The sequence below is a fragment of the Emydura macquarii genome, unplaced genomic scaffold, assembly GCF_026122565.2.
Source record: "Emydura macquarii macquarii isolate MOO-44397 ecotype Brisbane River unplaced genomic scaffold, CSIRO-AGI_Emac_v2 contig_1230, whole genome shotgun sequence".
Classification (NCBI taxonomy): Eukaryota; Metazoa; Chordata; order Testudines; family Chelidae; genus Emydura; species Emydura macquarii.
Genome location: NW_027131367.1, coordinates 7,465,239 through 7,483,573, shown reverse-complemented (window position 1 = coordinate 7,483,573; position 18,335 = coordinate 7,465,239). Strand labels below are relative to the sequence as shown.

At 42.2% G+C, this 18,335-nt stretch overlaps 1 protein-coding gene across 6 annotated transcripts in view; it reads right to left on the bottom strand.

The window, feature by feature from the left end:
• PECAM1 (platelet and endothelial cell adhesion molecule 1) overlaps positions 1-14,752 on the bottom strand; it is a 54,154-nt gene extending 39,402 nt beyond the window's left edge. For 4 of the 6 annotated variants that reach the window (XM_067547354.1, XM_067547350.1, XM_067547352.1 and 1 more), the window contains exons 1-6: positions 14,736-14,752; positions 14,270-14,325; positions 14,075-14,101; positions 8,613-8,903; positions 4,432-4,731; positions 2,518-2,787 (exon numbers count right to left, since the gene is read on the bottom strand). In XM_067547354.1, coding sequence (XP_067403455.1) covers positions 2,518-2,787; positions 4,432-4,731; positions 8,613-8,903; positions 14,075-14,101; positions 14,270-14,325; positions 14,736-14,737 — 946 coding nt within the window. In that variant the 5' untranslated portion in view covers positions 14,738-14,752. Of the gene's footprint in view, positions 1-2,517; positions 2,788-4,431; positions 4,732-8,612; positions 8,904-14,074; positions 14,102-14,269; positions 14,504-14,735 lie in introns of those variants that run through there. The other 2 variants (XM_067547355.1, XM_067547351.1) reach the window with 2 other exon arrangements.
• Positions 14,753-18,335: the final 3,583 nt, after the last annotated feature.

The following is an 18,335-nucleotide window of genomic DNA, read 5'->3' as shown; positions in this document are numbered from 1 at the left end:
CCTAGTGTTAACTAGTGGCGCTTTCACTCGAAAAGGTTGGGAACCACTGCTTTATTCAATATAATTCAGCTCCCAAAAAGGCCCTTTTCTGTTCCCCTCTCAAGTTTAGAGTCTCACAGCCCTTCCTAGATCTGAGTTCCAGTCCTGGCCTCCATAGCCTGCGAACTTTCCCCTTAGGTTCAGCAGTTTCACAGCCCTCCTTCCTGGCTGGCGCTGAGTCCAGCCGGCTGAGCTCTTCCCCCTCACCATCTCCTCCTTCAGCCACCTTCCCCCTTGACTGGCATTGGAGCCTCCTTTTGAGTCACCCGCCAGGCACTAGTCAGGCTCTTGATCTTCCCCAGGTAAGTCTAATAACCCCAAATACCAGTCTCTGCTGGTTAGGAGAAAGGGGAACCTTGCCTCTTCCACTCTACAAGGCTCCTGGTCCCAGATTCTTAGAAGAATGATGGTTTGGGATGGCCCTAAACTTTCCCACTCAGACACTAACTGCTCCTTGGAACCATCTTCCTCTCTCTCTAAGACTGCAGTTGCTTCCCTGGACATACGGAACAGAGTAATTACCTCCTCTGGCCTTAAGATGACAGTACACTGTTAAAATGCACAACAAATCTCTGACCAAAAGCAATGGACACAACAGCTGCTAAATGAATCACACATATGTAGCGGGGCGGGGGGTAGAACACAGGATCTTCAGCTCCAAAAACACAGACAAAAACTACTCAAGTTAAAGGTGTATCTCCATGAGCTGTGGTAACACTGCTGTTTATATTCTCTGTGGCTCTCTGGCCACTAAAGAGAAACACAATCATAAAAGCCTTGAGCAGGTCTGATGTCCCTTCAGCATGGGGCGACAGGGACACACAAACACATTTAAGAATGTACATGAAATATTCCCCCCACTAGTTAGCCAAAGCTCATTCACAAATGAGTTTGCAGAAATTTGGATATTGTTACAGGAGAGCACTTTGAGGCTAATTCTTTATTTTGTTTGGGGATGAGTTTACCCAGGTTTTCATTTTCAAATTGCTGAAGCTCTTCATCTTCCAGAGCACAATTCCTTCAAACTAGGCCATGACTGTTACCTAAAGAGTTTGGAACCGTAACCAAAGACTTTTCAGCATGCAAAATTAGAATCCACTCCTTTCCTGTAAGATTATGCACACCCAGAGCCCCTGTTGACTTCGGTAGGAGCTGAGGGCCCTCCAGACATATCAGAAGATGTCAGCAGCACGTGGAATCCAGGAATTAGCATGGGTAGATTCATCTTCAGCATAGAATTTAGGTTGGAAGTATCGCAAGAACAGATTGTTTTGTCAGATTTCTTGGGTGTCCCTGCCAGACTGGAAATTGGCAAAAAACAGCCTCTCTTGTGGTATTTTAGCACTTTTGTTTGCAGACGTAACTAGAGACAAGAAGTGCAAATGAAAATGGACAATACTAAAATGACCAAAAGCTTTTTCTGATCCTCCATGAAAATAGTTCATTTTGAGTTCTGGGTAAAGGTCCGGATTGGTTCTGACTTTATTCAAAAGGGTTCACCTGTCCTTGTCGTAAGTCAGAAGGATAATTATTTAAAAAGAACAGAGCAAAGAGTGAAAAATAAGAGCCTAGATTAAACCGATTAGACTAGAAAAAAACAGATATTCAACCAATCTCTGCATGATGTTGGCCATGCAGCTGCATAGATAGTCTGCACATTACATTATTAAAATACTAGGGAATCCTCATTCATTATAACATCATATGAAAAACAGTAACTCATGCAATGATCCAGCTTGTGTGGGGCACCACTACCCTCTACTGGACTAAATCAGAATCGCTCAACTGCAAGTCATAGACTTTACACTGCAAGCAGTTAAAGAAGATTCTCCATTAACTTAAGTTATAGATGACTGTGCTTTTGGAGCAGATGGATATGTTTAACCCCATTGTCACTGTGACACTCCAAATGGCCATGGCATGCTGTTTAATAACCATGAAATGCCCAGTGGCCATGGATTTATCAGCCTCTTCTACTGGGATAGCATTTTACGTTTCCTGTACATTTACTGTATTAATTAATCCTCACATCATCATCCTCATTCTACCACTGGAGAAAACTGAAGGACAGAGAGGTTAAGGGTCTATATAGAACACAGAATGGACTATGTTCAAAACTTGGTGGATTTATCATGGCCCTTCTCTAACATTGGCTGTTCCTGCCATTGCGGATCAGATCGAACCATTTTATAATCAAGATAAAAAAAATTCACCCTTTACCCCCACAATCCTATGTTAACTTGTAAGGATACAAATGGGATGTTTGCTGAAGGACAAGCCAAGATCAGACCCAGATGCTCAAAGTTATGTAGGTGCCTATCTCCCATTCAAATCAGTGGGAGTTAGACACCTAAATACCTTTGAGCATCTGAGCCTGAGTGTCAGCCAGGATTAGAATTCAGGAACTCTTCCAGGACATACACATGCGAGTGTCACCCTCCTGAGCTAAATGAGATGTAGAATTAACAGTTCTCCTACCTGCCACAACAATGTCCATGCTGCTGGTTTTGGACACACTCCCCAGTTCCACTTTGCACGTGTAAGTGCCATTGTTCTCTGCTGTGGCTATTGCAGAGTAGGTCACAGACTTCTGACTGCGTGCACTGCTCAGTATCCTTTTGTCTTTCTGGATGAGGATTTCAATATCATATTCCCGTGCTAGAACCGTTGTGCACTCAATGTCAATTCTGTCTCCTTCTGTAATGTTCCTTGGGGACTTGACAGTCAGTTTAGGATTTGTAAACTGTGCTGAAAGGCAATAAATATAAAGTCATTGTGACATTAACTTCCTCCTTTCTTAAAAGAAAATATTTGTTTGGGTGGACAGGGAATTCACATCTTTGCTGCTGCTATTGTTTGGCTAGAGATCCTTTTCTGCAGAACTGCATTCTCAAGGAAGCTACACCTCCATTCACATGGTGAAAGCTCGGCCTACAGTCTTTTTATTTTAAATTCAAGCTTAGATTTTGAGAGAACACAGCTAAAGTGTCAGAAAGACCCCAACAACTTTTGATCCTGTAATTTTCCATCATCTTTGCTAATGACAATAACAAATGGTGTACAGTGTCTTACACAAATGTATGCGCTGTATATTTAATCAAGATTCACATCTCTCTTGGGTCCTGCCAGTTTCTGAGCACCTTCAACTTTAACTAGAATGATGGGTGGGCATATTGTAATCAGCTGACCTAACAGCACAGATCAAAATATGTTCAAATGTAACCCTGATGTACTGTGGGCTCAAGACACATTTGGATTTAAATCCTGAACATGGATGACATTTGAGGGCGTATGGATCCAGGGTTTTAGTTCACACTTATCTGCCCTCCAGTAAGTCAAAGAAACGGATCTTCTCTGTCCCTTATAAATACTGCAGTGTTCCATATAGTCCCACAGGGGACTATGTTTTTAACTAAAAACAATGATATCACCGTTTCAAGATGTCCATATTTTCAACCCAAACAACCAATTATAAAAATTACAGGTGGGTACAGGGAAGTTCTGACACTGATGCCCTCCTGCGGACAAGCATGGTGATGCACAGCTACAACCCTCCTCAGTTTCCCCTTCAGCCACCCATGCAAAGGAATAGTATCTCTCTCGGCAGCATATTCAAACCCTTTTTTCCCATATAAAGTGCCACAATCCACCGATCCCTTGTAGCAAAAATAATGCTTCTCAAAACCCCAAAGTAAACAAGCTTACAAGGCAGCAACTCTTCAATCCCATGGCTACACTCTATTTTAGCACACTTCCTCAGTCGGAGCTAGCATGTGTATGTCTCCTCAAGCTGGAAATCATATCTCCAGCTCAAAATGCAGACATATCCTCAGTCTATTCTCAAGCAGCAATCCCCTGCCCCTTCCTGTCTCTCTCCCTAGGGCCCATGTGCCCTCTCTTAAGCCCAGCTGAGAGGCAGCTGCTCCCTCTTAAAGAGGCCAGTAACCCTGTGACACAAGAAAAGAAATGTAAAGGCACAAACTAAGGGAATGTCTACACTACAAAATGAAGTCGACCAATTTATGTCAACATATAGTTGCTGCAGTAATTGCTCGTGCATGTCTACACGTTACTCCTTGTGTCAGCAGAGCATGTCCTCACCAGGATCACTTGCACTGATTGAACTGTCAGGATGGGGCATTGTGGGACGCCTTCCGAGAGCCAGCAACAGTCAATGTACGCAACACCGTGTCTACACTGACACGGTGTCAACTGAACTATGTTGACATTGACTTTACTCCGCTCATGGAGGTGGAGTTATTAAGTCGGTGTAGTGGGCAAGTTACGACAGTGGGAGTGAAATTTTAGTGTGAACACTTACATGGTTAGGTCGACATAAGCTGCCGTGCATCGACCTAACTCGATAGTGTGGACCATGCCTAAAGAACTTACCCACAACTGTAACAAGTGTCGTGTTACTGGGCTCGGACATTTCAGAAAGGAACGCTGAGGTAACATTGGCAGTACATTGAAAACGCAATATTCGATCCCCCTCTGCAACTGGAAATTCAGCATATGCAAAGTTTTCTTTTAATTCTTGCTTCCTTTTCGTTTGTGGCTGTTGATCGGGCAATAGCTTGGAAAACACGAAAATGAATGGAGGCTTTTCTTCTGGTTCTTCACACCGTAAAGTCACAACTTCACCCTCCGTTACCTCTGTTTTCAGAGCAGTCAGTTTTGGCTGTGACAACCCTTTGGAAAACAAAACAAGCAAATATAATTAGACAGACCTAAAGCAGAGATTACCTATGACAATTGTGCTAGTGGCTATTCTAATGGATGGGAGAAACATCTGATCTCAGACTCAGGTCAGATTTTTACAGCTGGTCAAAGTCTGTAAATTGGACATCCAGGAACTTTAGGGAAAGTTTTTTGCTGTGAGGATGGGCACTCCGATCATGCTGCTGTAACTGGTGAATCAAGACCTCTCTCACCTCATAACTCTGTACCACTGGAAACCTCCCAGTGCTCTTTCCTATCTACCTTGGGCTATATTTGCACTAGGAGTGCTCTACCAATATACTGTACCAGTGAAGCACTCCCAGCGTGAATGCAGTTATACCAACAAAGCTGCACTTTGTACCGGTACTGTGAAGGGAGGGGCACATTAAAGGAACTTCTTGTTGCTAAACTTAAGAAGCTGAAGCAAAAGGAAACTGCCCCACATATTCTGGGTGTGGGTGTTTTGTTCGTGGTTTTATGCATGTGAATCCTGCTTGAGGTGTTTTCCCAAGTTCATGCTGGGCTACTTTTCCCCTTTTTATTAGAAGTCTCTTTTCTACACTCAGTCTCTGCACTCGCGAGAGGGGAAGTATTGCCTCTAGAGACGCCCAAGGGGTGGTGTGTAATTGTCCCAGGTTACTGGGTGGGGGCTCGAGCTGGTTTTGTGTTGTACTGTTGAAAGGAACCCCTAGATATTGAACCCAGGCCTTGTTGCTGTCAACTCTGCCTGGCAGAGGGGTTACATGCCAATATAACTGTGTCTACACTAGAGGCTTCTGCTGGCACAGCTGTCAATGGGGATCACACCTCTTCATACTCCTGAGTGACACAGCTGTGCTGGCAGAAGCCTGATGTAGACGTAGCCTCAGAGACTGCCTGTTTCCCCATGGACATACTGCCATAGTGGTGGTCAGTGAAGCCACCTTGTGCTGGAGCCTCTTTGCTATAAATGAAGAGCATGCTGGCAGGATGTTCTCTTTTAGGGCCCCCTCCTTTGGGGATCACTTCCCCTCTTGGGGTAGCCCATGTCTTGGAGTATCTGCTCTTGGGGTAGTTGGCACGTCTATTTATGAGGGTATTTTTAAAAGGATTGCCAAGGACACCCAGAGCTTTGGCTGAGTGGCTTTTACGGTAGAATAGTAAAAACTGCTCTAAATACATCCGTGATCCCCCCAGCTGCTGGTGGGCATGGAAGGGTCATGGTTCTCATCTCCCCCCACCTGCCCCATTCCTTGGCTGTGCTGCAATAAGGGTTTTCTGACAGGTAGTTGTTTCCTCCCCTTCTGGTCATGCTGCTGATAGAGGAGACAGGGCTGGGACGACCTTTGGATGACAGAGCCTGCAGCAGCCTCAATCAGTCACTTGCTTTTCTTTTGCTCAACGCCAGCCCTGGCATTTTAAATTGTCAAAACTCTTTGCAAACGTTAATTAACCAACTGCTCAGTGCCGAAAGAGGGAATCCTTGTGTGACTAGGGACTGCTTAAATCAAGGTACTGGAGCCAGAGTAAGTTACATGACTGAACTTTATTCATGTCCATTGTATGAGTTATCACACAGCGCTGACCCACAGCCACAGTGTCCAGCACTGGGCTCAGTGTAAAACCTGGGAATGGTTTTCTGGGGCAGCCGCTTCTGAGAATGCTCCAAAGTCATAGAATCATAGAAGATTAGAGTTGGAAGGGACCTCAGGAGGTCAGCTAGTCCAACCCCCTGCTCAAAGCAGGACTAACCTCAGCTAAATCATCCCAGCCAGGGCTTTGTCAAGCCGCAGCTTAAAAACCTCTAGAGATGGAGATTCCACCACCTCCCTAGGTAACCCATGCCAGTGCTTCACCACCCTCCTAGTGAAAAACGTTTTCCTAATATCCAACCAGACCTCCCCCACTGCAACTTGAGACCGTTGCTCCTTGTTCTGTCATCTACTACCATTGAGAACAGCCTAGCTCCATCCTCCCTGCAATCCCCTTTCAGGTAGTTAAAGGCTGCTATCAAATCCCCCTCATTCTTCTTTTTTGCAGACTAAACAAGCCTAGTTCCCTCAGCCTCTCCTCATAAGTCTTGTGCTCCAGCCCCCTAATCATTTTTGTTGCCCTCCGCTGGACTCTCTCTAACTTGTCCACATCCTTTTTGTAGTGGAGGGCCCAAAACTGGACACGGTACTCCAAATGCAGCCTCACCAATGCCGAATAGAGGGGAATAATCACTTCCCTCAATCTGCTGGCAATGTTCCTACTAATGCAGCCCAATATGCGATTAGCCTTCTTGGCAACCAGGGCACACTGCTGACTCATATTCAGCTTCTTATCCACTGTAACCCCCAGGTCCTTTTCTGCAGAACTGCTGCCTAGCCCGTCAATCCCCAGTCTGTAGCAGTGCATAGGATTCTTCCGTCCTAAGTGCAGGACTCTGCACTTGTCCTTGTTCTCTTGACTAGTCCCGGTCAGGAGTCTGGAGGGGCCCTCTCTAAGGCGTTATAGAAAGATCTCCCTCAGCTGTGAGTGTGTTCCATAATAACAAGAGATAAGCAGACTTTAAAATGAAATTAGTATCACTCTAGTACAGTCCGAATGCCCTTTCACACACCACAACTGGAGGATATGAAGTATTCTGAAGAAGACTGAAAGCATCTCTGTGTTGTGGAGATTAATCGTTTAATGGAAGCATGCAAGCAATAATTGTGAGTGGTAATATTCACATCTGATATAAGGCATGTTGCTTTGAGCCACTGTAGGCTTGATCTCTGTCACTGCCTTTCTGTTTATAGATAGAAAGAAAGGAAGCTTAGTTCTACTTGAGTAACCCCGTGTTAATGGTGCCTGCAAAGCCCACCACTGTGTAAACTGGCTACTTATGTGTGTAACTAACTTGACAAATGGAGATATTAACAGCATACAAATTTGGTGCTTGTGAAGGCAACTGTTATACCCTCCCCATTGAACATATGGCATGGCCCTAAATTCATCAGCCCAAGCCAGTGACTAGTAACTGAAATGTCTCCACTCCTGTACCCTCATCCCTGTATTAAACAAGCACCACGGTAGCATTAACCTGCACCTGAACAGGAGCCCTTTGGAAGCGGTGCTCCCAGCAATGGCACCACGTCTGAAACATGAAGCTTCAGTCGTTAAGAACACTTCCTCCTCCTCAATGTTTCTACACCAAAATGAGCAACTGGGAAAACGTGAATTTAGATATTGGAACTGGGGGTACGGGTCCTTCAAGGCAGGCTACAGGCCCAGCACAGCCCTAATCCCAGTGTAACCCTGAACCCAGGCTTTCTGAAGTTTGCCATTCCAATATGAACTGTAGGCCAGAGCAAGGAATGTTGGGGAAGGGGACAGAGATATAAGCCCTGGCTGGGATGATTTATTTGGGGCTGGTCCTGCTTTGAGCAGCGGGTTGGACCAGATGACTTCCTGAGATCCCTTGCAACCCTAATCTTCTGTGATTCTAGGATATGCTCCCTGTCCTCATAAGTGGTGAGGAGGGAGCAAGACTGACCGTGAAACTGACACCCCCGCTTCCCCAGATGGCAATTAGTACCAGCTGCAGGGTGATTTTTTTTACTTTGTGTGGTGTGAGGATCTGTTCTTTGGGAATTGGAGTGAGGCTCTGCCACTGGCCTGCGGTGTGACCTTGGGCCACTCACTTCACCTCTCTATGCCTCAGTTTACCCTCATTTTACTGATACTGCCCTCCTTTGCAACGTGTTCTGAGACCGCCTGATGAAAAGTGCTATGCAAGAGCTAGCTATTATTATTATTATTATTAATGTACATTGATAGAATAGGACATCATCTGCTCTGCTTTTGGTAACTTAGAAGACAGCCACGGCTGAAGGGATACTTACCTTTGACTTGAACTTCCACATCGCTGCTGGTTTTTGTCTTTCTGTTTGCCTCCACAGTGCACTTATAGCTTCCCGAATCCGCAAATCGAGCTGGAAATATTTCATAGCGTGCTCTGTCTTGCGCCGACGTGGTATTGTACAAAAGACTGTCATCCTTGTAAAATAAAAAAGTATACTGCATCTGGAAGCTGGCATTTTTGCTAACGTCCGCCATACAGGTGAGTTCAATTGACTTTCCATTCTTCACTTTGTTGGACGGCACTTTGAGTTCAACTTTGTTGATGGTAAAAACTTGATAAAGAATGGGGGGCAAAAGTCACATTTAGTTTCAGTTTATCCCAAGCAATGCTGTTCTCTAATTTCTAGATAATGCTCATTGCAATTACTAAAGGCTGTGAGAGCTCTGTGAGACAGTGACTGTCCTCCTACTCTCTGGCCCTGAGCCTGCAATTGGATCCACTCAAGCAGATTCCCACTGAAGTGTACAGGGATCCTAGCAGGTGAAAAGATCCACCTAAGTGCATGTGATTGCAGGATCAGGGTCTATATTTGTATAATGCCTGCACAGTGGAGCCCTGATTGGGTGTGTCACAATACACAATTGGGTGTACCACAATACAAATACAATATAATTCCAGTTATCTGAATCCACTGTGTAGCGCTATGTTAGTTAATAGCACTTCCATTTATCTGAGTCCTGGTTATCTGAAACTTTTGGATGTCCACCAGGCTTTTAGGATAACTAGAATTATCCTGTACCACCATTACTATCTTAGTCCACCTCTGAGTCCTGTTGTTTAAGGATTTCTGTGGTTTTAGAAAGATTTTTCATTTTCAAGCAACACATCTGTAAAATGAAGTGATTTTTTTTAAATTATGAGATGAAATGGACAGTAGCGAGGGGAAAATACAATTTTGAGCAATTTTGCCTCTTGCAAAGCCCTAGCTCAGAAAATAATAAATTCTTTGTCCACACTGGGCAGAGGAACCACCTAGGAACCATTATAGCACCAATTGTGTTTTAACGCAGTTGTTGTCACTACACTTGAAAATGTCATGTGGCCTAAATACAATCCATGCTGGTCTACCCGTTGAATCCTCAGAATTAATTCAGCACTTCAAGATATCCCATCTCCTAGTGGATGGGATTTCCTGAAATTCCATTTCAATTTGGGCAGGCACATCAGCCTGCCACAGACTCTAATAATGTTTAGAAAAGAGCATTCTCTTTATTTATCAGTTATAGTTAAAGGCGGCAAGATTGGGTGAGATCCACCCCTGCGCAAACAGTCACCACAAGGTCTCTATGTACCGTTTAAGCCCAGCTTGAATGGTGCATAAACTTGTGCTGGTGCTCTGCTCTAGAGTGAATTTATCTCAGGCAGAGATCAAAAGTGAATACTGTAGGAAGTTATAAGCAAAGATGGGAGAGAAAAGAAAAGAAAGGAGGAAAAAGAAACAGCAAGAAAAGAAATGTGGAAACTAAAGAAGTCAGGGGTACAGTGCATAAGGGGTTTTTATAAAATACTTCACAGCCCAGTCCGCTCTATTGAGCTAAATGGAAATTCTGCCATTGATTTCAAACAAGAGCAGAACTTTGCCCTTTGCCTCCAACCTTTGTATTCATAGCAATGTAAAAGAAACTTTTCAGCCACCTTATTTTCCTATCTCCATAGTGTCATCTAATATGCCACCTCCTTGAAGAGGAGAAAGAGGTGAGGATGAGAGAACAAGGAATTCTTCATCCCAAAAAGCAATTGTTTCCTCCTGAAGCTCATTGTAGACTTCCTGAGCTGCCATGAACTACTCATCTCAAATTCCCAGAAACCTGACTACAAGAAAATCTTTCCTGAGGTTGCTGAATTTTAGATATTAGATTTTTAATCACATTTGCATATCCTTTCAAACATACATACACAAACTTGAACTTGGGGGGCTTGGATGAAATGGAACTCGATTTCAAACCACGTCTTGATTGGGTTTTGCAGAACAAAAACCTTAACGGTTGGGGTTTTGCAAAATGAAAGCCCAGTTTGCTTAACCTGTCTCTACTGAATTTCCATTCTCTGCAATAGGATGAGAAATGAGTGTGCTAGAACTGGAGGCTAAAGATAGCTAACTAGGTCTGCAGCTGACTTGTTCTGGTCTGCTTATCTCTTGTGATTCATTGTTTCCAAGTCTGATAGCCGGAGAGTCTCAGCAACAGAGGAAAAGCCAGCCATTATACTTATCTGGGCAAACAGAAAATTGCAGAGCAGCCCAGTGTGCTGTTGTATCTAACCCCATAGGCCTTGGACCAAACTGATCACTGGAATAATTTGGCAGAAGTCCCTGGCGTTATTCCAGGGTCCTCTATCTCACAACATAGTTAAGGTTGTGTCACTGAGAAAATCCCCGTATATGTGTATACATAAGGGCAAAACTTACAGTGACAAAGTTGAGCTCCCTATATAAGGACTATGACTTCTCCCAATGTTTAGACAGTTTGAAGTTCAACAGCTCAGGACAATTTGAGTAATATGGACAGCACATATACACATGCCTAAGGCTATGTCTTCATTAGAACCGCTGTAGCACTTCAGTGTAGAAACTAACTTCAGCACTGAGAGTCCAGGTTCTCCTGTCACTGTAGTTAATCCACCTCCCCAAGAGGGGGTAACTAGATCAATAGAAGAATTCTTCTATCAACCTAGTGCCATCTATACCAGGGGTTAGGTTGGCTTAACTATATCTCTCAGGGATGTGGATTTTTCACACCCTGGAGTGACATAGCTGGGTTGACCTGACATTTTTAGTGTAGAACTGGCCTAACTTCACTCATGTAAATAGTCCCATTGAGTTCAATTGGCCTGCTCAGATGTGTAAGGTTACTCAAGTGCAGAAGTGTTTGCAGAATGGGAGCTCTGGGTAACCTTTATCTGAGAGAACAAAGTAAAAGTATAGAATTTCACACAATCTCCCAGAATTCAGCACTTCTGATCCTGAAAAAGCTCCCTGAAAAATTATACTGAATCCAACATTCATGTTAAAAAATCCTAAACAATAATATACATTCAGAAATAAAACTCTGTTTAGCTGATTGTAATTATGGGCCTGATTCTATAACTTTACTTACACAAGTAGTCCTTACCTGTGAAAATCATCTCACTGAAATCAGTGAGACCACTCATGTAGGGCAAAGACTACTCACAAGAGTAAAAGTTGTGAGATCAGGCTTTATTTATCTTCCCTTTTCTGAAAGACCAGCCTCAAATGACAGTACAGAAAACGTGGGCAGCGCTTGAACTGTGTCTCCAGTCACTGTGTATCTTTTATCATGCAGCCAGGTAAAGCAACACCACGGTCAAGTGTGACCGTTCACGGGGTTTTGTTAGTTGATGTCACAACATGCATGTTATTTAAATATAGGTCTCATTCTTGGCGAACAGCAAAAGTACAGTTAAAAAGTGTAACTGCAAGATAGTTTTCCCCCAATTTTTTCTCTTTCATTTTTCTGCAGAAAATCATTACAGTTTCTCACGCAATTTCCCACAGTTTTCTGGTGGCCCAAATAGGATTTAGGACCTCATGATTGCAAATTCAATCTGCTTCCATATCCCACGAGCCTCAACCAGGCAACCTTTGCATAGCTCACTTCCTCCAGCTGTTTTATACTAGGTTTGCTATTTTGTTAAACTCTAATACACTCCTGTGTGGCAAAAATGTTCTAGTAAATACTGCTTTTTAAAATGTGCAAATTGAGGGCCTGATCCTGAAATTCTTGCATATCCAAATCTCTCATTGCTTTACGCAAGCCTCTGTTTAGGAACAGGCTAGGTCCAGAATGCTGTAGAGAGGTAACACATGTCACAACTACAGTTAATCAGGGAAAGCGGCATAGTACCTGCCTGCAATAGGGCAAATTTGTCCTCGGTGTAACTCTACTGATTTCAATGGGATTATATCAAGATTGACGCTCACCCATTCTGACTTCAATGACACTTGAGTATGTGTTTCAAGAGACTTAAAGTTAATCACATGCTTATGTATTTTGTTGAATCAAGGCCTCTATCTAGTTCTAACCCTTTGACCATATGGAACTATGATTTTTTAAGGAGAACTCCCCATTAAAAGAAATTTGAATAAGAACAGGAGAATCTGGCCCTATAAATATATAATAAATATAATCTTGCCTCTTAATATGAAAAATTCTCTCCAGATCCATTGAATCACTATTACAATTTTCCAACAGATGGCAAGGTAATGCTTTAGCAGCTATATTTTTATAATGGCATCAAAGCATTTGTTTCATAAAGAAATGTTTATTCTTTATTAACCACAAAATCTTACATTATTAGTTATAAATCTTATTCATGTAGCTATAAACAAGCTTATGAGCTTTGTCTGCTTTCTCTCCCCCAAAAACTAACGGCTGGTGGTTACGTGCAGCTTACTCAGAATTTAAGTGACCAATTAGTTAGAAGGAGCTCCTGGGAACCTTTGTTCGCATTCAACCACCAAAGTGAAAGATAGGGTGGGACAGGTTCCCTGCCTGTGGTAGAGACACCCGCTCCCTATTTACTTGTAAATCCTCCTTGCCAGAAATAACTTTGCCCTGGCACCCATGAAAAGGCCACTGAAAATCTCCTTTTTGCCTTCGAATGGACCTGACGGTACCAAGTACCAGGCATTTCCCAGCATGAGAGCGGGAGGAGGGGAAGAAGGGAAGGAGGATAGCCCACAAGGCTATCAACTCCCTTCAGCCAGTTTCAAAAGGACACGGTTCAATATCCAGTAAGAGCCCTTAATTTACATCTACCAAATGGTCTCTTCTCCAGCCTGTGTTATGGGGACGAGACAGCAGCTTTGTTTAAATATGAGAGCACTAGATTCCCCATTCCATCCCTTCTTTTGTGAACCTTGTTCAAATGGGGTTTACTGCAGGCCAATCGGGGGGGTGGGGGGGATTTCCTGATGGAAAAAATATGCTAATTTAAACAGTTTGTAGCAGCAAACACTGTTCATCAGTGGACTTTTTGCCAGTATTTTGGGTTAAAGAATAAATGAAGATGTTTGAAAACTTTACATAGTGCATGTCACTGACGCCGTCAGACTACTCACACTGAACATTTATCATTGCAGTATGAAATCTTCTATAATAAATATCCTAATCTAGGCTTAAAATCCTGGCCCCATTTAAGTCACTGGCAAAACTCCCATTGACTTCAATGGAGTCAGGATTTTACCCAAAATATCTGGATGGGATTCTGTTTCTAACAAACTATCAAAGCATATTTTCTGGCATTTTAAAAACAAAAACAGATTTCAAGTTAAATAATTTTACATGGGCCAAATTCTGCTCTGAGTTACACCCCTGCAACTCCAGAGTAACTCCAGTGTGGATCCACACCGTGGTAACTGAGACCAAAGCAGAATTAAGTCTTTGGCATATCAAGAATTGTAGAAAAAGGTTCACAACTCACCATTGACTTGAGCTTTCAGACTTGGACCTGGAAAAGTGAGAGGAAATATTATATTCAAAGCTCAAGGACAAAATCCAAAAAATTTGAAATTCTTCATGACAGAGAATTCTGAAGAATGTTTTTTTCGGGTTTATCAAAACATACATACTAGGACACCTTAAAAAACAGATGCTAATATTTAAACAGTGAACTTACAGTGTAAGAGAATCATAAGCAGAGCAAGATACATCTCGTCATTGGAGACCAGCCACCTAGTTACAGAATAAAATGATGATCATCAGCTCTGGTTGGTCGTGCCTTGCAGACCCTAAAGCTCCACAAAAGTTTCGATTTTTGGAAGGAAACCAATAAAACAGCTTTGCTATGAAAAGCTGTAGGTTTTTCCAGAACTTCAGCAGAAACTGGCTAGATATTGGTCAAGTAATCATTCCCATTACTGGAAAGTGGAAGTGGCAAACAATGAGAATCTATCTGCTGCTAACAGTCAGATTATTGCTCAGGAAGTGACTGGTCTTTTCCTGAGGGAGTCACTGAACGCGTTTGCTTTGTTTAATTTCTTAAGGTGTATTAAAAAACAAGAAGTCCCAGTGACATTTATCCTGAGACTCTTGTCAATATGTATATTTTTAAGTCATGCTTAACCATTTAAAATCAGAATTACATTTACTGTTTGACCTCACTTGATTCCCAGAAGATTATTCCTCTTCCTCCTGGCACTGAAAACCCTTCCAGAGCGGATTTAGATATTTAACATAAGTATGTGTTTGTCTCACTCTGGTTGCTCACAAGGGCTGCTTTGCTGCATTCTCTGTGGGACTGAAATTTCTGTTGTGATGCACTGGCTCCACTGTAGGTACCATGGCAAGTTAAATTCATTTAAGCAGATACAGTGGTACAGACCCTAGCAGTGAGATCCTAATGCAGGGACCTTGATATACTACTATAGTGCACATAAAAATAAATGTGTACTAATGTGTTTTATCTCGTATATTTAGAGCTGTGCAAAAAATACACACACTCATAAAATCCAAATCCACACAGAAGTTGTCTAGTTTTGGGATTTGTCTCCAATTAGATATTTGAACCAGCACTGGCAACAACAGAGATAAGTCAAATTTCAGAACCACAGCTACATTTTCCAGAAGTTTTAATCTGTAAATTTGGTTGGAAGTTTTGTGAACTTTCTCTAGGGTGAGGTTAAAGTGAACAGGGATTGATTTGTGATTTTCTGCATTGAAATCTGCAGTTTCCAGACATGAAAACTGAGTTGAAGTTTGTGATTTTGGCTGAGTTTCACTTTGAGCCTAAAGCACTGAAATCAAAACTCAGGTGGGTGTGAACTAGAGAGGGACTGAGGGAGTGCAAAGTGTGGGAAAAATGGCTGTAAAATGCTACCATTCAGATTGTAGTATTTTATCCCCAGTTTGCACTGGTATAAACATTTGCACAATGAACAGGGCATCCCTGAATTGGGCTCAAGGTGTGAACTTAGTTTAGAGCTATGCGGAGCATGGAAATTCAGTTTGGGGAAGCATTTTGAGATTGACATTTGGCTTTGTGACAAACTGGAATGAAAACCAAAAATTTTGAAATTCTTCATGCAGGAGAATTCAGAAAAATGTTTGGGTTGATCAGAACATTTTGTTTCCATTTAAATATTGCATTATATTAAAATATGATACATATAAATATGTTGAAACAAAAAATACATTTAAAAAAACAAACAAACAAAAATAAAACATTTCATTCCAAAAATGTTGAATTGGGATGTTTCAACCTTAATGGAACATTTTTCACGATTTTCTTCCTAAATGAAATTCTGGTGAAGTTGACCCAATTTTGCAAAGTGTTTCAGTTTCAGTGGAACTGCATATTGTGATGGACTGATTCTGTCAAAAAGTTTCTCCAGCCAACCAACTCAACTTCAGATCTAGATTCAGATCAGATATTTCTCAAAATGTAGTTCAGGCTCTTCTCTGGCACAAACCCATATGGATCAAAATCCAACAAAACATTTCCTCATAGCCCTGTGACAAGAAACCCCCTGGCTGTATTCCTTCTAGGCTACAAAAGCATATTCCATGCAAAATCCATGCATGGTCTCGCAGAAGGCAGTGGCAAAATCCCTCACTGCCCTCAATCAGCGCAGCATCAGGCCTATAATATTTTACTGATTGCTAATTCAAAACAAAACAAAAAAAGCAGGCAGTCACTATCAAAAAATGGATGTCTCAATATGCTTTGGCATAATCTGAGCAATACAAAGGTGTTGCACAGCTCTGAGAACACAGACATCATTGTGTACTACAGTTATCTGTGCTCTCTGTGAGATCTATCAGAAAGAGCACACAAATATGAAACATCATTGTTTATTATAATAAACTACCCCATCTAGTTTGCAATCTAATGCTCTGCCTCTGCAATAACTCCACATGGGTGGATCCCAGGGGCCATGCACAGATGCATTAATTCAGTGGGGCTTTGCACAGACATAGGAGTCTGCCTATGCCATGCTCGTCACGGGATCTGGCCTGAACAGATAAACTAGAGAATAGTTTCATCACAGCAGGTTTTAAAGTTATTTTTTGCTTTATAAAATAGATGGTGTAGCCCGATTTATAGATTATATACAGATCATATTGATCACTTAAGAATTCCGAGTTATCATTTTGAGGGTTATCAGGTTCTTGTCCAAAGATCAGACCCAGTATTATTCAAATTATTATATAGTTGGGAACCCCAATGTGCACAGCTGCAACACTGACACTATAGGAACTCTTCTATAGTTACAAATAGTTTATTAATACATTGAGCGCAGTCACCAACACCCTGACTCAGTAAGGTAGATAGAGATACTGCAGAACACACATCCGCACATCCATATACTCACACCATGCAGAACAACTGGAAATGTTAGCCATCACCTTCCCCCTCATCACCAGTGGCCATCATTCAGGCACTTCCCAAGGGCTACATCTCTTTCTCTTACTGCCCCTAGGCTGGGAGGTAACTTTTATAATATGATACACTGACGCCACTATGTTTGATGCATATTCAGTTGGGGTTTTTCCCCTTTTCCTTATTTGCATTTCCTCACCCTACTAATGTTGGAGTGTCCTTCTCCTATAGGTTAGTATATCAATGATCTCAACTTATTATCATATACATCAATTCATTGCCATGACACTCTTGTAATTGGTTCACGTTCCTGTGCTCAGAAATTCCCTTTAAACAATCTATTTTCAGCCCCCAAATACTTGGGTTTTCTGTTGTGCCATTTATCTGTTCAAAATTTATCTGTTCAAAGTTCATAGGCCTCAAGCCTTATGCTAACTTGCTAAAGCTAATGTCTTACAGGATACAGGCCTGTAGGTTCCTTGCATTACTGCTGAATATAATAAAAGCAGCTAAATATAATGAAGGCAAGGCAGTGAATATAGTAAAGGCAAGCTAGTGTTATGGGCTACAATGCAAAGCCTGTACATTGGAGGAAATGTGTTTTGAGGAGGGATTTGAACACTGCAGAGATGAAATCTTGATTCTGTTAAAGTCAATGGAAGTTTTGCCATTGACTTCAGTGGAGTCCAGATTTCCTCCCAGAAGTACAGAAGACTGTAGCTGTGCAACAGGCCCAGACAGGAGTTGCAGACAGCTACGTGGATTTTATCATGAGTCTCATGATCAGTAGGGTTCTTCTTAAAGCCCCAGCTACTGTAATCAAATCAATATGTGAAACACTTGGTTTTCCTTTTTTACAAATGGGCCAGGCCTTCATGGTTCTGGAGAAAACTGAACCCTTAAAGCTTCTGAAATCAAAAGAATAAACACCAGGTTTTCTTTTCATTCTAAAATCTCATTATTTTTAAAGACCTGATTCATGACTTTTGAACAGTCAGAGCTGGTAACACAAGTATAAGGGGCCTCATGGAAGATGGTCCCAAATAACAGTGGGAGAAGGGAACAAAGAGGGATGAAGTGGAAGGCCTAGGCACAGCGAAGTGTGTGGGTGGACTAGAGAGATGTGGTTTCCCTTAGCCCATCTCTGCCTGATTTTTATACTCTTATACTATGTGACACTTTGCGGAAGTGGCAGGTTTGTGTATGGATTTGAATTAAGAGGTCTGAAAATTCAGACCCTGTCTTTGCAAATGGAATCAGAGATGCTCAGATGATATTGTACTGTGTAGTCAGCAGAGCCCATGGAAAAAGTTACGTCGGCTAAAACAAACATGCACTGACTCCGACCAGAGGCTGGGGGAAA